The sequence below is a fragment of the Pseudopodoces humilis genome, chromosome 32, assembly GCF_049639895.1.
Source record: "Pseudopodoces humilis isolate 2021_Gansu_Grassland_sample_001 chromosome 32, ASM4963989v1, whole genome shotgun sequence".
In the NCBI taxonomy this organism is placed as follows: domain Eukaryota; kingdom Metazoa; phylum Chordata; class Aves; order Passeriformes; family Paridae; genus Pseudopodoces; species Pseudopodoces humilis.
In genome coordinates this window covers 934,462-951,500 of record NC_142231.1, presented here as the reverse complement: position 1 = coordinate 951,500, position 17,039 = coordinate 934,462, and the positions used below count along the sequence as shown (strand labels likewise).

The 17,039-nt window shown below is 63.4% G+C and overlaps 2 protein-coding genes across 3 annotated transcripts; both read right to left on the bottom strand.

Annotated features, from left to right (window-relative positions):
- Positions 1 to 1,697: 1,697 nt before the first annotated feature.
- On the bottom strand, positions 1,698 to 6,775 carry SLC39A5 (solute carrier family 39 member 5). The gene is made up of 11 exons (XM_005532022.2): positions 6,708 to 6,775; positions 5,454 to 5,838; positions 5,203 to 5,356; positions 4,939 to 5,113; positions 4,037 to 4,206; positions 3,674 to 3,820; positions 3,535 to 3,595; positions 3,231 to 3,443; positions 2,381 to 2,461; positions 2,110 to 2,300; positions 1,698 to 2,040 (listed from the first exon to the last, which is right to left on the bottom strand). The coding sequence occupies exons 2-11, from the start codon at positions 5,819 to 5,821 to the stop codon at positions 1,900 to 1,902; spliced, it is 1,701 nt and encodes a 566-aa protein (XP_005532079.2). The 5' UTR covers positions 5,822 to 5,838; positions 6,708 to 6,775; the 3' UTR covers positions 1,698 to 1,899.
- A 383-nt stretch (positions 6,776 to 7,158) lies between these two features.
- On the bottom strand, positions 7,159 to 16,999 carry NABP2 (nucleic acid binding protein 2). Of its 2 annotated transcripts, none has more exons than XM_088068820.1 (7): positions 16,942 to 16,999; positions 13,478 to 13,584; positions 12,510 to 12,648; positions 10,499 to 10,570; positions 8,414 to 8,495; positions 7,406 to 7,472; positions 7,159 to 7,328 (listed from the first exon to the last, which is right to left on the bottom strand). In XM_088068820.1, exons 2-7 carry the CDS (start codon positions 13,554 to 13,556, stop codon positions 7,195 to 7,197), a joined length of 573 nt encoding a protein of 190 aa, XP_087924946.1. In that variant the 5' UTR covers positions 13,557 to 13,584; positions 16,942 to 16,999; the 3' UTR covers positions 7,159 to 7,194. The 2 variants fall into 2 exon arrangements, with proteins under 2 accessions (XP_087924946.1, XP_087924947.1); XM_088068821.1 differs by having other exon boundaries at positions 16,922 to 16,966.
- Positions 17,000 to 17,039: the final 40 nt, after the last annotated feature.

Sequence of the window (17,039 nt, the reverse complement as noted above, 5' to 3'; positions counted from 1 at the left end):
ATCCAGGATAAAAGCCGGAAAAACATCCTGGATAAAATTCCGGATAAGAAGCCGGGTAATATCGAGGATAAAATCCTAAAATCCGGGATAAAACCCTGAAAAATATCCCGGAAAAAAACCCGGATAAAATCCCGGGTAACATCCCGGATAAAATCCCGATAAAATCCCGGGTAACATCGAGGATAAAATCCCGATAAAATCCCTATAAAATCCCGATAAAATCCCGATAAAATCCCGGGTAACATCCCGGATAAAATCCGGGATAAAATTCCCGGATAAAACCCCGGGTGACATCGAGGATAAAATCCCGATAAAACCCAGGGTAACATCCCGGATAAAATCCCGATAAAATCCCGGATAAAATCCCGGGTAACATCCCGGATAAAATCCCGATAAAATCCCGATAAAATCCCGATAAAATCCCGGGTAACATCCCGGATAAAATCCCGATAAAATCCCGATAAAATCCCGATAAAATCCCGGGTAACATCGAGGATAAAATCCCGATAAAACCCAGGGTAACATCCCGGATAAAATCCCGATAAAATCCCTATAAAATCCCGGATAAAATCCCGATAAAATCCCGGGTAACATCGAGGATAAAGTCCCGATAAAATCCCGATAAAACCCCGATAAAACCCCGATAAAACCCCGGCTAACCCCGCTCTGGGGCTGGATTCGCTGCGGGGACAGCGGTGACCCCGGGAGGGCTCTCGGGGTGTCCCCGTCCAGCTGCAAATTTGGGGAGCGGGCGCTGCCTGGGGGTCCCCGGAGCCTCGCGGGGACCGAAGCCGGGCTGGAACACGAATCCCTGGGTTTTTTTGGGGTTGTTTTGGAGTTTTTTAGGAAGCGCAGCGGGGTCTGGGCTGATTCCTGCCCCAGCTCCGGAACCATCCCCGGGCCGGGTCCGCTCCGTGCGGGATCTTCCCGAGCCGGGGCCATCGCGGGGTGCGAAATAACGAAAGGCAGCTTTAATTCTTGTCTTTTTCCACCTTTCCCTGCTTTTTTTCCGGGCTGAGTAAACATTTTCCCACCTCTCAGCATCCCCTGGGCTGGATCCTCCTTCCATGGGGTGATCGGGGGGAGAAAAGCACCCCCGGCCCCGCGTGTCCGGCTGTAGCAGCTGCTCCTTCCCCCCAAAATTGTCTTTTTTTTAACCCTCCGGGCTCCGTTCTGCCCTGAAATGTGGGATTTGCTGATCCCAGCCCATCCCGGGGGATTCCTCAGCTCCCTCCCAGCGCCGACCCCAAAGCGAGGGGTCCCCAGCCCCTCGCCCCCTCCAGCCTCGAGCCGGGCAGAGCTTTGGGGTGCAATTTAAAAGCAGAAATAAAACAAATTGTGAAATATCGGCCGGGCCGGCTCCAAACCGCGTCCCCCCCTCCCCGGATTCGCTGATTTCTCGTCCTTCCTCTGCGAGCAGAAGCCCCAGAGAACCCCAAAATCCGATTTATTGTGTCGGGTGTCCCATATCTGTATTTTTCAGGAATCCTGCATTATTTTCGGGGAAGAAGGACGGGAGGAAAAGAATTTTTAAAAGGAAAATAAGGAAAAAATAAGGAAAAAATAAGGAAAAAATAAGGAGAAAAAAAGGAAAAACCATTCAGACTTGATCTCTTTTATACCCTATAAGCTGTGACCAAATCGTGTTTTTTTGTTTTTTTGTTTTTTTGGGTTTTTTTATTGCGGTTGTGGATCAATTCTCTTTATTAAACCGCTCTTGCTCTGGGGGCTGCTGTCCTTCCTCAGCTCCTCCGGAGGCTCAGCCGGGGGAACCCGCCGGGGTTCGGAGCCGCGTGTCCAGCCCGGGGCAGCGAGGGGACCCCCGCGTCCCCTCCCTCGGGGACCCCTGGGGGTCTCGAGGAGGAGGAGGAAAATGGAACCCCGGGGTGGGGCTGGGGGTCAGGGCTGCAGCCAGGAGCGGAGGTGACCCTCGGCCAGCGCGATGCCCAGCATGATGCCCGCGCCCAGCAGGAACCCCGCGTTCTGCAGCAGGAAGCGGCTCCAGCCGCCCCCGGCGGAGCCTCGCAGCGCCTCGGGGAGCTGGGGCAGAGCAGGGGGCGCTCAGCGGGGTCACCGCGACACCCCCAAAGCCCCCCGGATCCCCCTTACCATGTCGGCCAGAGCCACGTAGAGGAAGATGCCGGCGGTGGCGGTGAGGAGCCAGGGGGCGAGGGGGGTCCCGCTGCGGCCCAGGGCGACCCCCGCCAGCACCCCCAGGCAGGAGAGCAGGGCCGAGAGCAGGTTGAGGAGCAGGACGGAGCGCGGGGCCGTGCCCGCCCGCAGCAGCACCGCCAGGTCACCTGCGGCCACGGGAGGGTGGGAGAGGGGTTCAGGGGTGTCCCCAACCCCGGGGGGGACGGGGCGGGGGACAGGGACTCACCCAGCTCGTGGGGCAGCTCGTGGCAGAGCACGGCCAGGGCCGTGCTGAGCCCGCTGGAGAGGCTGTGAGAGAAGGCGGCTCCTGCGGGGAGAGGATCGCTCGTCCCGGAGCTGCGCGGCCGCTGCGCCCCTCGGCCCCCTGTCCCCGTCCCTGAATCACGGGCAACCCCTGTCCCCTTGTCCCCCTGTCCCCCGTCCCTGAATCACCGGACAGCCCCTGTCCCCTTGTCCCCCTGCCCCCGTCCCTGAATCACGGGCAACCCCTGTCCCCTTGTCCCCCTGTCCCCCGTCCCTGAATCACCGGACAGCCCCTGTCCCCTTGTCCCCCGTCCCTGAATCACCGGACAGCCCCTGTCCCCTTGTCCCCCTGCCCCCCGTCCCTGAATCACCGGACAGCTCCTGTCCCCTTGTCCCCCTGTCCCCCGTCCCTGAATCACCGGACAGCCCCTGTCCCCTTGTCCCCCTGCCCCCGTCCCCGACGCACCGAGCACCCAGACCCCCCCAAGCAGCCCAAAGCCCCTGAGGGGTCCCAGGTCTCCAGAGGGGTCCCAGCCCCACTGTAGGACACTGTCCCAGCCCCCTGAGGGGTCTCACGCCATTGAGGGGTCCCTGTCCCTCTGTCCCTGATGCGCTCCTTGTCCCCCTGTCCCGATTCAGCGTGTCCCTCGTCCCCCACCCCTGCTGCACCTTGTGCCTCTTGTACCCCTGTCCCCTCTGTCCCCAACATCCTTCTGTCCCTGGGGAAACCTTTTCCCCCTGTCCCTGTGCACTCCTCCTCCCTCCACCTCCGTCCCGGTCCCGGTCCCGGTCCCGGTCCCGGTCCCGGTCCCGGTGCCGGTCCCGGTCCGCACCGATGGCCAGCCCGTCGGTCAGGTTGTGGACGCCGTCCCCCAGCACCACCATCCACACGATGTCAGCGGCCGCGGACGCGAGGGGCAGCGCGGGGCCGTGGGAGTGTCCGTGGGAGTGTCCGTGCGGGGGTCCCTGGGGGGGTCCCTGGGGGGTCTCGGGGGGTCTCAGCTCCAGCTCCGGGTCCGGTGCCGTCAGGTGTCGCAGCTCGGTCCCTGCGGCGGGACGGACACCCCGAGTCCGGTGGGTGCAGGGACCGGGACCGGGACCGAGACCGGGGGTTCTGCGGGGTGCGAGGGGTCGTACCTGCCCGTGACGGTGCCAGGACCCCCGCGGGCGGGCCGGGGGTCTCTCCATGGGGGCGTCCCTGGGGACAAGGCAGGCGTTGTGAGCAGAGCCGGCGCCGGTGGCGGCCCCGTGCCCGCCCGGTGCCCGCCGCTCTCACCGTGGCCTCCCGCCGGTGCCGCAGCATCCCCAGGAGCAGCTCCAGCAGGAAGAGCAGGTAGATGCCCCCCAGCACCGCCAGCCCCTGCAGCACCGCGGGGCCCGGTTCCCCCGGTTCCCCCGGCTCCTCCGGGTGCCTCCCCTGCGCCTGGACACGGGGACACGGCGGCTCAGGGGACCGGGACACCGCGGTGTCCCCCCGGTGGGACACGGGGAAGGGACCGGGACACCGTGGTGTCCCCCCGGTGGGACACGGGGGAGGGACCGGGACACCGCGGTGTCCCCCCGGTGGGACACGGGGGAGGGACCGGGACACCGCGGTGTCCCCCCGGTGCCACCCCCGCGGCGGGGCGGGGGTACCTACGTGCGGCCAGAGGTGCAGCAGGGCGTCCCCGCAGAGTGTCCCCACGGCCAGGGCCACCAGGAAGGCGAGGAGCGAGCGGAAGGAGCCGCGGCTCAGCAGCGGCAGCAGCAGCACGGCCAGCGCCGAGGGGAGGCTCACGGAGAGCACGGCCAGGAGCCCCCAGCCCAGCGCTGCGGGGACAGTCAGCGGCACGGCCCGAACGAGGGGGGCACCGGGAACGGGGCTTGGGAACCCAGGGATGGGAATCCAGGGATGGGAACCCAGGGATGTGGGAATGGGGGATTGAAGGGATGGGAATCCAGGGATGGGAACCCAGGGATGGGAACCCAGGGATGGGAACCCAGGGATGTGGGAATGGGGGATTGAAGGGATGGGAATCCAGGGATGGGAACCCAGGGATGGGAACCCAGGGATGTGGGAATGGGGACCCAGGGATGGGAACCCAGGGATTTAGGGACGGGGACTCCAGGGATATGAGTATGGGAACTGCAGGAATGTGGGAATGGGAACCCAAGGTACGGGGACCCAGGGATGGGAACCCAAGGGATGGAGACCCCAGGGATGTGGGAATGGGGGACCCAGGGATGGAGACCCCAGGGATGGGAACCCCAGGGATGTGGGAATGGGAACCCAAGGTATGGGGACCCAGGGATGGGGACCCAGGGATGGAGACGCCAGGATCAGGAAAGGAGGGGCGGGGGAGCGCGGCTCAAGTAGGAGGGCACAGGGATGGGGGTGGGGAATGGGGGCGCCGTGGGGGTTCAGGGATGGGATCCCCCACACCACAATGGGGACACAGGGATGAGACACGGGGATCCCTGGGGATGCAGGACCTGGGGACCAGCCTGGGGACCGCAGGGAGGTGGGGCCGGGGGCCAGCGAGGTGCCCCGGTTGGGGTTACCTGGCCACAGGGCCCCCCCCGGGGGAGGCAGCGTCACCTCATCGCTGTGCTGGATGCAGACGCGGCTGTCGATCTGATAGAGCAGCGCCGGGCACAGGAGCGTGAACTGCTCCGGCGTCAGCTGCGCCGCCGAGTCCAGCCCAAAATTCACCAGCAGCTGGCTCACGTTCAGGCACTGCTGGGCGGGGGTCGCGCTGGGCGGCGCCGGGGGGGGGACCCGGGGCTCCCCGCAGCTCCCAGCGCGACCCCCCCGGCCCCACTCACATCGTCGTGCGGGTGCTCGGCGCCGGAGTGCTCCAGGCCCAGGACCCTCCCCAGCAGGCTGAGGGTGGGCTGGTACTGCCGGGGGACGCCCCCAGCCCCGGCGGGCTCGGCGGGCACCGGCTCGGGCCAGCTCGGCGGCTCGGAGGGCGGGGGGCTGCGGGAGATCGGGGTGCTGAGCCCCCCGCCCCAGCGCAGCGCTCCCGGAGGAGCGGAGCCGCTCTCGGGGGAGGGGAGCGGGGACCCGCCGGTACCTGCGGGGTCCGGCAGCGCTCGGAGCTCCGGGAGCCGCGTCCCCGCCGTGCTCCCGCAGCGGGTGCCGGTGCCGGTGCTTGTCCTCCTGAACCTCCAGCAGGTCCAGGTGGCTGACGTGGCCGTGGCCCAGCTCCTCGTGCTGGATCTGGACCACCTGGACCCTGCCCAGGCCGAGGCTGCCCAGGAGCCGCGCCAGCCCCTCGAAGGGCAGCGTCCCGTTCTCCCCGTACTGCCCGAAGAGCTGCCGCAGGTAGTAACCGTGCTCCTGCTCCGCGTCCTCGGGGAGCCGCCCCGGGACCCCCCCGGCCCCCGGAGCCGGCGGCCCCAGCAGCCCCAGCAGGAGCAGGAGGAGCCCAGGGCGGCTCATGGGGCCGGATCCCGCAGCTGGGGGACAGGGCGGTGTCACCCCGCGCTGGGGAGGGGGCTCCGGTCACCCCCGGTCACCTCCCGGGACGCGAGTGGCGCACCGGGGCTGGGGACACCCGCGGGGAGCGGCGGCTGCCCCTGCGACCCCCCCGGGGGGCTCCTGGGGTGGGATTGGGGGTCGCGGGGGGCTCGGGGTGGAATTTGGGGTCGCGGGGGGCTCTTGGGGGTCGCGGGGGGCTCTTGGGGTGGGATTTGGGGTCGCGGGGGGCACAGGGTGACCCTCGTCCCCGAGGGGAGGTTTTGCAAGCGGCGCGGGTTCGGTGGGGAGTTAATGTTTCACCGCGAGCGAGATAAAACCCTCGGCACCCCCCGGCCCCGGCCCCCCGCCCCCGCCCGGCCGCCCCCCCCCCCACCCCCAAGCCCCCGCCTCAGGGCACGCGGGCCCCCCCCGCCCGCAACCGGCCGGGCCGCTCCACCCCCCCCCCGGCCCCGCTCCACGTGGGATCGGATTTTGGAAAATCCCGGGAGCCGCCGCCCCCCGCTGCCCCCCCAAATCCCACCCCAAGCGCCCCACGGGGGCCCCCACCCTCCCCGGAGGCGACCCCCGCCCCCCCCGAGCAGCGTGGGACCCCCGCGGGTGCGGTGCTGGTGTCACCCGAGCCCACCGGGACCCCTCCCGTGCCCCCCGAGACCCCTCCCGTGCCCACCTGAGCCCCCCCCGAGCCCTCCGGGACCCCTCCCGGGACCCCTCCCGAGCCTCCCGCGTCCCCTCCCGGGACCCCCGGGACCCCCCCCGAGCCCACCTCATCCCCCCCGGGACCCCTCCCGTGCCCACCGGAGCCCCCCCGGGACCCCTCCCGTGCCCACCGGAGCCCCCCCGAGCCCACCTGAGCCGACGGGGACTCGCCCCTGGCCCTCCCCGCGCTGTCCCGATCCCGTCCCGCGCCTGCCGCTCCCGCCCCGGGGGGGGCCAAGGGTCACGGCGGAGCTGCTCCCGGCCGGCCCCGGTACCGGGAGGGGCCGCGGGGAGGGCCCTGAGCGCGGCGGGGGGGTCCGGGCAGAGCCGTGGGCAGAGCTCGATTCTTTATTAACCCCCCGTGATGGGGGGGGGGGGTGGTCCCGGGACCCCCGAACACCGCACCGGGGGGCACCGAGCGGGGCGGGGGGCGGTTCGGGACCCCCGAACACCGCACCCGGGGGCACCGAGCGGGGGGGTCGGGACCCCCGAACACCGCACGGGGGGGCACCGAGCGGGGGGGGGGGGGTCGGGACCACCCCCGCCTTTCCCGGAGGGAAACACCGGGCACGGCGGTCCCCGCGGTGGGGGCGGTCCCCGGGGGGGGGGGGTGTGTGTTTTTTGGGGAGGGGTCCCCGTTATCTCTTGCCGCTCCGCCGCGTCTCTTTGCCGTTGCGGACGGGCCGGGGCTGGCTGCGGGTGATGCGCCCGCCGGGGGGGTGCGCGGGGGGGCCCCCCGGGCCCAGCCCGTTCCCGTTCTGGCTGTCGGGGGCTGCGGGGGGAGAGCGGGAGGTGGGCGGGGGGCGGCGGCACCGGGGATGGGGGGGGAGGGGGGGATGCGGTACCGACCTGGGGGGGCGGCGGGGGGGCCCGGGGGGGGCGGCGGAGCTGCCGGGGCCGCGCTCTCGGGCTGGGCCTGGGGAGGGGGCGAGAACCGGGAGAGTCACACGGGGGGGGGTCGGGGGGGAAATTTGGGGGGGTTTGGGGGGAAATTTGGGGGATTTGGGGGGTTTTTGGGGCATTTGGGGGGAAATTTGGGGGGTTTGCGGGGTTTTTGGGGGAAATTTGGAGGGATTTGGAGGGGTTTGCAGGGTTTTTGGGGGAGTTGGGGGGAAATTTGGGGGATTTTGGGGGAAATTTGGGGGATTTGGGGGTGAAATTTGGGGGGGTCTGGGGGACATTTGGGGGATTTGGGGGGTTTTGTGGGGTTTTTGGGGGGAAATTTGGGGAATTTGGAGGTGTTTGCGGGGGTTTTTGGGGCATTTGGGGGAAATTTGGGGGATTTGGGGGGAGTTGGGGGAAATTTGGAGGGTTTTTGGGGGGGTCTTTGGGAGGATTTAAGGGGTTTTGGGGGGTTTTGGGGGATTTGGAGGGTTTTGGGAGGAAATTTGGGGAGTTTGGGGAGTTTGGGGGAAATTTGGGGGATTTGGGGGAAATCTGGGGTGAGTTGGGGGGGTTTGGGGGGAAACTTGGGGAGTTTGTGGGGGGTTTTGGGGGGATCTGGGGGGTTTGGGGGAAGTTGGGGGAAATTTGGGGGAGTCTGGGGGGAAATTTGGGGGAATTTGAAGAAATCTGGAGGGGATTTGGGGCATATTTGGGGGAATTTGAGGGAAATTGTGGGGGATTTGAAGGGAATTTGGTTGATTTGAGGAAATCTGGGGCAGATTTCGCGGAATTTGAGGGAAATTGGAGGGGATTTGGGGCAGATTTGGGGGGATTTGAGGGAATTTGAGGCAGATTTGGAGGAATTTGAGAGAAATTGTGGGGGATTTGAAGGGAATTTGGTGGATTTGAGGAAATTTGGGGGGATTTGGGGCAGATTTTGGGGGGATTCAGCTCTGCCCCCCCAGAACTCACCCCTTTGCCCTGCGCCTGCTGCGCCACGTACTCGGGGTTGGGCTCGCTGAAATTTGGCACCTCGGAGTAAACCATGCAGAACCTGCGGGCACAGCCGGGATTTTGGGGTCCCCCTGGACCCCACAAACCCCCCCAGGACCCCACAAACCCCCCCAGGACCCCACAAACCCCCCCAGGACCCCACAAATTTTCCTTGAATTATCCCAGAATTTTTCCTCAATTTTCCCCGAATTTTCCCTGAATTTTCCCTGATTTTTTTCCCCATTTTTTCCCCAATTTTCCCTGATTTTTCCCCAAATTATCCCTGATTTTTGGCCCAATTTTGCCCAATTTCCCCTGAATTATGGCTGAATTTTTCCCCATTTTCCCCCAAATTTCCCCTGAATTTTCCCTGAATAATCCCTGATTTTTTGCCCAATTTTCCCTGTTTTTCCCCCAAATTATCCTTGATTTTTTCATCAATTTTCCCCAAAATTTTCCTCAATTTTCCCCAAATTTTCTCTGAATTATCCCTGATTTTTTCCCCATTTTCCCCCCAATTTTCCTGAATTTCCCCTGAATTTTCCCCAAATTATGCCTGATTTTTCCCCATCTTTCCCCCAACTTTCCCAAATTTCTGTTTTTTCCCCAATTTTCCCGAATATCCCCTGATTTTCCCCCCATTTTTTCCCATCTTTCCCCCAATTTTCCCAAATTCCGTTTTTTCCCCATTTTCCCCCCGTTTTTTCCCAATTTTTTCCCTGTTTTTCCCCATTTCCCCCTGTTTTTCCCCCATTTTTTCCCCATTTTTTCCCATTTTCCCCCAATTTTTCCCCATTTTGCCCCATTTTTTCCCATTTTTCCCCATCTTTTCCCATTTTTGCCCGGTTTTTCCCCATTTTTTCCCGTTTTTTTCCCCATTTTTTCCCGTTTTTTTTCCCATTTTTTCCCCATTTTTGCCCCATTTTTTCCTGTTTTTCCCCAATTTTTCCCAATTTTTTCCCATTTTTGCCCCATTTTCCCCCATTTTTCCCCATTTTTTGCCCCATTTTTTCCTGTTTTTGCCCGGTTTTTCCCCATTTTTTCCCGGTTTTTCCCCATTTTTTCCCGTTTTTTTCCCATTTTTCCCCATTTTTGCCCCATTTTTGCCTGGTTTTTCCCCATTTTTTCCCAAATTTTTCCCAATTTTTTCCCATTTTTGCCCCATTTTTCCCCATTTTTGCCCCATTTTTTCCTGTTTTTGCCCGGTTTTTCCCCATTTTTTCCCATTTTTGCCCCATTTTTCCCCATTTTTCCTGTTTTTTTCCTGTTTTTGCCCGGTTTTTCCACATTTTTTCCCGGTTTTTCCCCAGTTTTTTCCCGGTTTTTTTTCCCATTTTTCCCCATTTTTGCCCCATTTTTTTCCTGTTTTTGCCCGATTTTTCCCCATTTTTTCCCAGTTTTTCCCCATTTTTTCCCGTTTTTTTTCCCATTTTTTCCCCATTTTTGCCCCATTTTTTCCCATTTTTGCCTGGTTTTTCCCCATTTTTTCCTGTCTTTTTTTTACCATTTTTCCCCATTTTTGCCCCATTTTTTCCCATTTTTTGCCTGGTTTTTCCCCATTTTTTCCCATTTTTCCCCATTTTTATCCCATTTTTCCCCAGTTTTTTCGCATTTTTCCCAGTTTTTTCCCATTTTTTCCCACCGGTTTTTCCCATTTTTTCCTATTTTTTACCATTTTCCCCATTTTTTCCATTTTTCCCCCTTTTTCCCCGTTTCTGCCCCATTTTTTCCTGTTTCTGCCCCGTTTTTTCCCATTTTTCCCCATTTTTTCCCCTTTTTTCCCCATTTTTGCCCCATTTTTCCCCGTTTCTGCCCCATTTTTCCCCGTTTTTTTCCCCATTTTTCCCCATTTTTCCCGTTTCTGCCCCATTTTTTCCCGTTTTCCCCATTTTTTCCCATTTTTCCCCATTTTTCCCCATTTTTTTTTCCCCGTTTCTGCCCCATTTTTCCCCATTTTTTCCTGTTTCTGCCCCGTTTTTTCCCATTTTTCCCCATTTTTCCCCCTTTTTCCCCGTTTTTCCCCGTTTTCCCCCATTTTTCCCTTTCCCCCGTTTTTCTCCTCACTCTCCGATTTTCTGCAGGTCTCCTCCCCGGCCGGTGTAGAGCGTCAGGCAGCCCTTGAACACCGAGGCGTAGCTGGGGAGGAGGAGGGTGAGGGTCAGGGAGGTCCCCAGGTGTCCCCAGGTGTGTCCAGGTGTGTCCAGGTGTCCCCAGGTGTGTCCAGGTGTGTCCAGGTGTGTCCCCAGGTGTGTCCCCAGGTGTGTCCAGGTGTCCCCAGGTGTGTCCCCAGGTGTCCCCAGGTGTGTCCCCAGGTGTGTCCAGGTGTGTCCCCAGGTGTGTCCCCAGGTGTGTCCAGGTGTGTCCAGGTGTCCCCAGGTGTGTCCCCAGGTGTGTCCCCAGGTGTGTCCAGGTGTGTCCCCAGGTGTGTCCAGGTGTGTCCCCAGGTGTGTCCCCAGGTGTGTCCAGGTGTGTCCAGGTGTCCCCAGGTGTGTCCCCAGGTGTCTCCAGGTGTGTCCCCAGGTGTCTCCAGGTGTGTCCAGGTGTGTCCAGGTGTGTCCAGGTGTGTCCCCAGGTGTCCCCAGGTGTCCCCAGGTGTCCCAGGTACCCCTTGGTGAGGCGGATGATGTCCCCAGGTGTGTCCCCAGGTGTGTCCAGGTGTGTCCCCAGGTGTGTCCAGGTGTGTCCCCAGGTGTGTCCCCAGGTGTGTCCAGGTGTGTCCCCAGGTGTGTCCAGGTGTGTCCCCAGGTGTGTCCCCAGGTGTGTCCAGGTGTGTCCAGGTGTGTCCAGGTGTCCCCAGGTGTGTCCCCAGGTGTGTCCAGGTGTGTCCAGGTGTGTCCAGGTGTGTCCCCAGGTGTGTCCCCAGGTGTGTCCAGGTGTCCCCAGGTGTGTCCCCAGGTGTGTCCAGGTGTCCCCAGGTGTCCCCAGGTGTGTCCCCAGGTGTCTCCAGGTGTGTCCAGGTGTGTCCAGGTGTGTCCAGGTGTGTCCAGGTGTGTCCCCAGGTGTCCCCAGGTGTCCCCAGGTGTCCCAGGTACCCCTTGGTGAGGCGGATGATGTCCCCAGGTGTGTCCCCAGGTGTGTCCAGGTGTGTCCCCAGGTGTGTCCCCAGGTGTGTCCAGGTGTGTCCAGGTGTGTCCAGGTGTCCCCAGGTGTGTCCCCAGGTGTGTCCAGGTGTGTCCAGGTGTGTCCAGGTGTGTCCCCAGGTGTGTCCAGGTGTGTCCAGGTGTGTCCAGGTGTCCCCAGGTGTGTCCAGGTGTGTCCCCAGGTGTGTCCAGGTGTGTCCCCAGGTGTCCCCAGGTGTCCCCAGGTGTGTCCAGGTGTCCCCAGGTGTGTCCAGGTGTGTCCAGGTGTCCCCAGGTGTGTCCCCAGGTGTGTCCAGGTGTGTCCAGGTGTGTCCCCAGGTGTGTCCAGGTGTCCCCAGGTGTCCCCAGGTGTGTCCCCAGGTGTCCCCAGGTGTGTCCAGGTGTGTCCAGGTGTGTCCAGGTGTGTCCAGGTGTCCCCAGGTGTGTCCAGGTGTCCCCAGGTGTGTCCAGGTGTGTCCAGGTGTGTCCCCAGGTGTCCCCAGGTGTCCCAGGTACCCCTTGGTGAGGCGGATGATGTCCCCAGGTGTGTCCCCAGGTGTCCCCATGTCCCCAGGTGTCCCCAGGTGTCCCCAGGTGTCCCCATGTCCCCAGGTACCCCTTGGTGAGGCGGATGATGTCCCCAGGTGTGTCCCCAGGTGTCCCCAGGTGTCCCCAGGTGTCCCCATGTCCCCAGGTACCCCTTGGTGAGGCGGATGATGTCCCCAGGTGTGTCCCCATGTCCCCAGGTGTGTCCCCAGGTGTCCCCATGTCCCCAGGTACCCCTTGGTGAGGCGGATGATGTCCCCAGGTGTGTCCCCAGGTGTGTCCCCATGTCCCCAGGTGTCCCCAGGTGTCCCCATGTCCCCAGGTACCCCTTGGTGAGGCGGATGATGTCCCCAGGTGTGTCCCCAGGTGTCCCCATGTCCCCAGGTACCCCTTGGTGAGGCGGATGATGTCCCCAGGTGTGTCCCCATGTCCCCAGGTGTGTCCCCAGGTGTCCCCATGTCCCCAGGTACCCCTTGGTGAGGCGGATGATGTCCCCAGGCTGGATCAGGTTCCCCACATCGTCCCACACCGAGATGTTGATGCTGCCGCTCTTGTCGGCCACTTTGCAGGTGCGAACCTCGTGACCGTCCTTGGTCTTGGTCACCCGGCCTGGGGACAGGGACAGGGACAGGGATGGGGACAGGGATGGGGACAGGGATGGGGACAGGGACAGGGACAGGGACAGGGATGGGGACAGGGATGGGGATGGGGACAGGGACAGGGATGGGGATGGGGACAGGGACAGGGACAGGGACAGGGACAGGGACAGGGATGGGGATGGGGATGGGGACAGGGATGGGGACAGGGACAGGGACAGGGATGGGGACAGGGACAGGGACAGGGACAGGGATGGGGACAGGGATGGGGACAGGGGGACAGGGACAGGGACAGGGACAGGGATGGGGACAGGGACAGTGGATGGGGACAGGGACAGGGACAGGGACAGGGATGGGGATGGGGACAGGGATGGGGATGGGGACAGGGATGGGGACAGGGACAGGGACAGGGACAGGGACAGGGATGGGGATGGGGACAGGGACAGGGACAGGGACAGGGATGGGGATGGGGACAGGGACAGGGACAGGGACAGGGGACAGGGACAGGGACAGGGACATGGGGACAGGGATGGGGACAGGGGATGGGGACAGGGAGAGGGGACAGGGGGATGAGTGGGGTCAGTGGGGACACGGGGGTCACAGGGGGGTCACAGAGGGTCCCCAGGGGTCACAGGGGGGTCACAGGGGGTCCCCAGGGGTCACAGAGGGGTCACTGGAGGGTCCCCAGAGGTCACAGGAGGTCCCCAGGGGTCCCCAGAGGTCACAGGGGGGTCACTGGAGGGTCCCCAGAGGTCACAGGGGGTTCCCAGGGGGGTCAGTGAGGGTCCCCAGGTGTCCCCAGGTGTCCCCAGGTGTCCCCAGGGGTCCCTGGTGGCACACACCGGTCTCCAGCACGATGAAGATGAGGTTCAGGTTCTTGAGGCCCGGCTTGACGTCCTTCACCAGCGTCTCTGCACTCATGGTGACAGCGCCACCCGGGAACGGCACCCTGGGGACAGGAATGTCACCCTGGGGACACCAAATGTCACCCTGGGGACACCAAACGTCACCCTGGGGACAGGAATGTCACCCTGGGGACACCAAACATCACCCTGGGGACAGGAATGTCACCCTGGGGACAGGAACGTCACCCTGGGGACACCAAATGTCACCCTGGGGACAGGAACGTCACCCTGGGGACACCAAACATCACCCTGGGGACAGGAATGTCACCCTGGGGACACCAAATGTCACCCTGGGGACAGGAATGTCACCCTGGGGACACCAAACATCACCCTGGGGACAGGAATGTCACCCTGGGGACAGGAACGTCACCCTGGGGACACCAAATGTCACCCTGGGGACAGGAATGTCACCCTGGGGACACCAAATGTCACCCTGGGGACACCAAATGTCACCCTGGGGACAGGAATGTCACCCTGAGGACAGGAATGTCACCCTGGGGACACCAAACATCACCCTGGGGACAGGAATGTCACCCTGGGGACAGGAACGTCACCCTGGGGACAGGAATGTCACCCTGGGGACACCAAACATCACCCTGGGGACACCAAACATCACCCTGGGGACAGGAATGTCACCCTGGGGACACCAAACATCACCCTGGGGACACCAAATGTCACCCTGGGGACAGGAATGTCACCCTGGGGACACCAAATGTCACCCTGGGGACACCAAATGTCACCCTGGGGACAGGAACGTCACCCTGGGGACACCAAACGTCACCCTGGGGACAGGAATGTCACCCTGGGGACAGGAACGTCACCCTGGGGACAGGAATGTCACCCTGGGGACACCAAACATCACCCTGGGGACAGGAATGTCACCCTGGGGACAGGAATGTCACCCTGGGGACACCAAATGTCACCCTGGGGACAGGAATGTCACCCTGGGGACAGGAATGTCACCCTGGGGACACCAAATGTCACCCTGGGGACAGGAATGTCACCCTGGGGACACCAAACATCACCCTGGGGACAGGAATGTCACCCTGGGGACACCAAATGTCACCCTGGGGACACCAAATGTCACCCTGGGGACAGGAATGTCACCCTGGGGACACCAAATGTCACCCTGGGGACACCAAATGTCACCCTGGGGACAGGAATGTCACCCTGGGGACACCAAATGTCACCCTGGGGACACCAAACGTCACCCTGGGGACACCAAATGTCACCCTGGGGACACCAAATGTCACCCTGGGGACACCAAATGTCACCCTGGGGACAGGAATGTCACCCTGGGGACACCAAATGTCACCCTGGGGACAGGAATGTCACCCTGGGGACACCAAATGTCACCCTGGGGACACCAAATGTCACCCTGGGGACAGGAATGTCACCCTGGGGACACCAAACATCACCCTGGGGACACCAAATGTCACCCTGGGGACAGGAATGTCACGCCATGGGACACTGGGGACATGAAATGTCACCCGTGGGGACACCGGGGATGCTGGAGGGGACACGATGGACAGGGTGGCGCTGGGGGCACCGGGACTGTGGGGGCTGGGAACGGGGAGGGGACACCGGGGACAAGGGACCGGAGGGACCCGGGGGACACCGGGACAGGCGGGGATCGGGGGACCGGGGGACACCGGAGGTGGCACCTCTGGGACAGGAGACGGGACGAGTGGGGATGGGGACACCGGGACAGAGCACCGGGGACACCGGGACAGAGCACCGGGACACCGGGGATGAGAGCACCGGGACACCGGGACAGAGCACCGGGACACCGGGACAGAGCACCGGGGACACCGGGACAGAGCACCGGGACACCGGGACAGAGCACCGGGACACCGGGGATGAGAGCACCGGGACACCGGGACAGAGCACCGGGACACCGGGACAGAGCACCGGGGACACCGGGACAGAGCACCGGGACACCGGGACAGAGCACCGGGACACCGGGGATGAGAGCACCGGGACACCGGGACAGAGCACCGGGACACCGGGACAGAGCACCGGGACACCGGGACAGAGCACCGGGGACACCGGGACAGAGCACCGGGGACACCGGGACAGAGCACCGGGACACCGGGGATGAGAGCACCGGGACACCGGGACAGAGCACCGGGACACCGGGATGAGAGCACCGGGACACCGGGACAGAGCACCGGGATGAGAGCACCGGGGACACCGGGAATGAGAGCACCGGGACACCGGGACAGAGCACCGGGGACACCGGGACAGAGCACCGGGACACCGGGAATGAGAGCACCGGGACACCGGGACACCGGGGATGAGAGCACCGGGATGAGAGCACCGGGATGAGAGCACCGGGACACCGGGAATGAGAGCACCGGGACACCGGGACAGAGCACCGGGACACCGGGACAGAGCACCGGGACACCGGGACAGAGCACCGGGACACCGGGATGAGAGCACCGGGATGAGAGCACCGGGACACCGGGACAGAGCACCGGGACACCGGGACAGAGCACCGGGACACCGGGAATGAGAGCACCGGGACACCGGGACAGAGCACCGGGATGAGAGCACCGGGGACACCGGGAATGAGAGCACCGGGACACCGGGGATGAGAGCACCGGGATGAGAGCACCGGGATGAGAGCACCGGGACACCGGGATGAGAGCACCGGGAATGAGAGCACCGGGACACCGGGACAGAGCACCGGGGACACTGGGGATGAGAGCACCGGGACACCGGGAATGAGAGCACCGGGACACCGGGAATGAGAGCACCGGGACACCGGGACAGAGCACCGGGACACCGGGAATGAGAGCACCGGGACACCGGGGATGAGAGCACCGGGATGAGAGCACCGGGATGAGAGCACCGGGACACCGGGATCAGAGCACCGGGAATGAGAGCACCGGGACACCGGGATCAGAGCACCGGGAATGAGAGCACCGGGATCAGAGCACCGGGACACCGGGAATGAGAGCACCGGGATGAGAGCACCGGGATCAGAGCACCGGGACACCGGGACAGAGCACCGGGAATGAGAGCACCGGGACACCGGGAATGAGAGCACCGGGATGAGAGCACCGGGACACCGAGATCAGAGCACCGGGATCAGAGAACCGGGCACGGGACCACCGGGCTGTGCGGGCACCGGATCGCCAGCCTAGGAACGAGACACCGAGAACGGCAACGCGAAGGCACCGAGAGCATCTCCCTGCTGGGCACCGCGACCACCGGGGGCCGCCGGGACACCGGGGACAGGACCGCGGGAAACGGGACTAGCCACGAACGATACACCGGGGCCACCGGGACCGGGAGCGGCACCGGGAGCGGCACCGGGAGCGGCACCGGGAGCGGGACCGACCTCCCTCCCCTCCCGCCACCAGGGGGCGCTCGCACCTCCCGCCGCGCGCGCTCACCGGGCACGGCGCCGCCGCCGCCGCCGCGGGCGCTCCCGGAAGTGCGCGACAGCAACCAATCAACGCGCAGGGAGGGCGGGTCACGTGAGGAGCCTCCA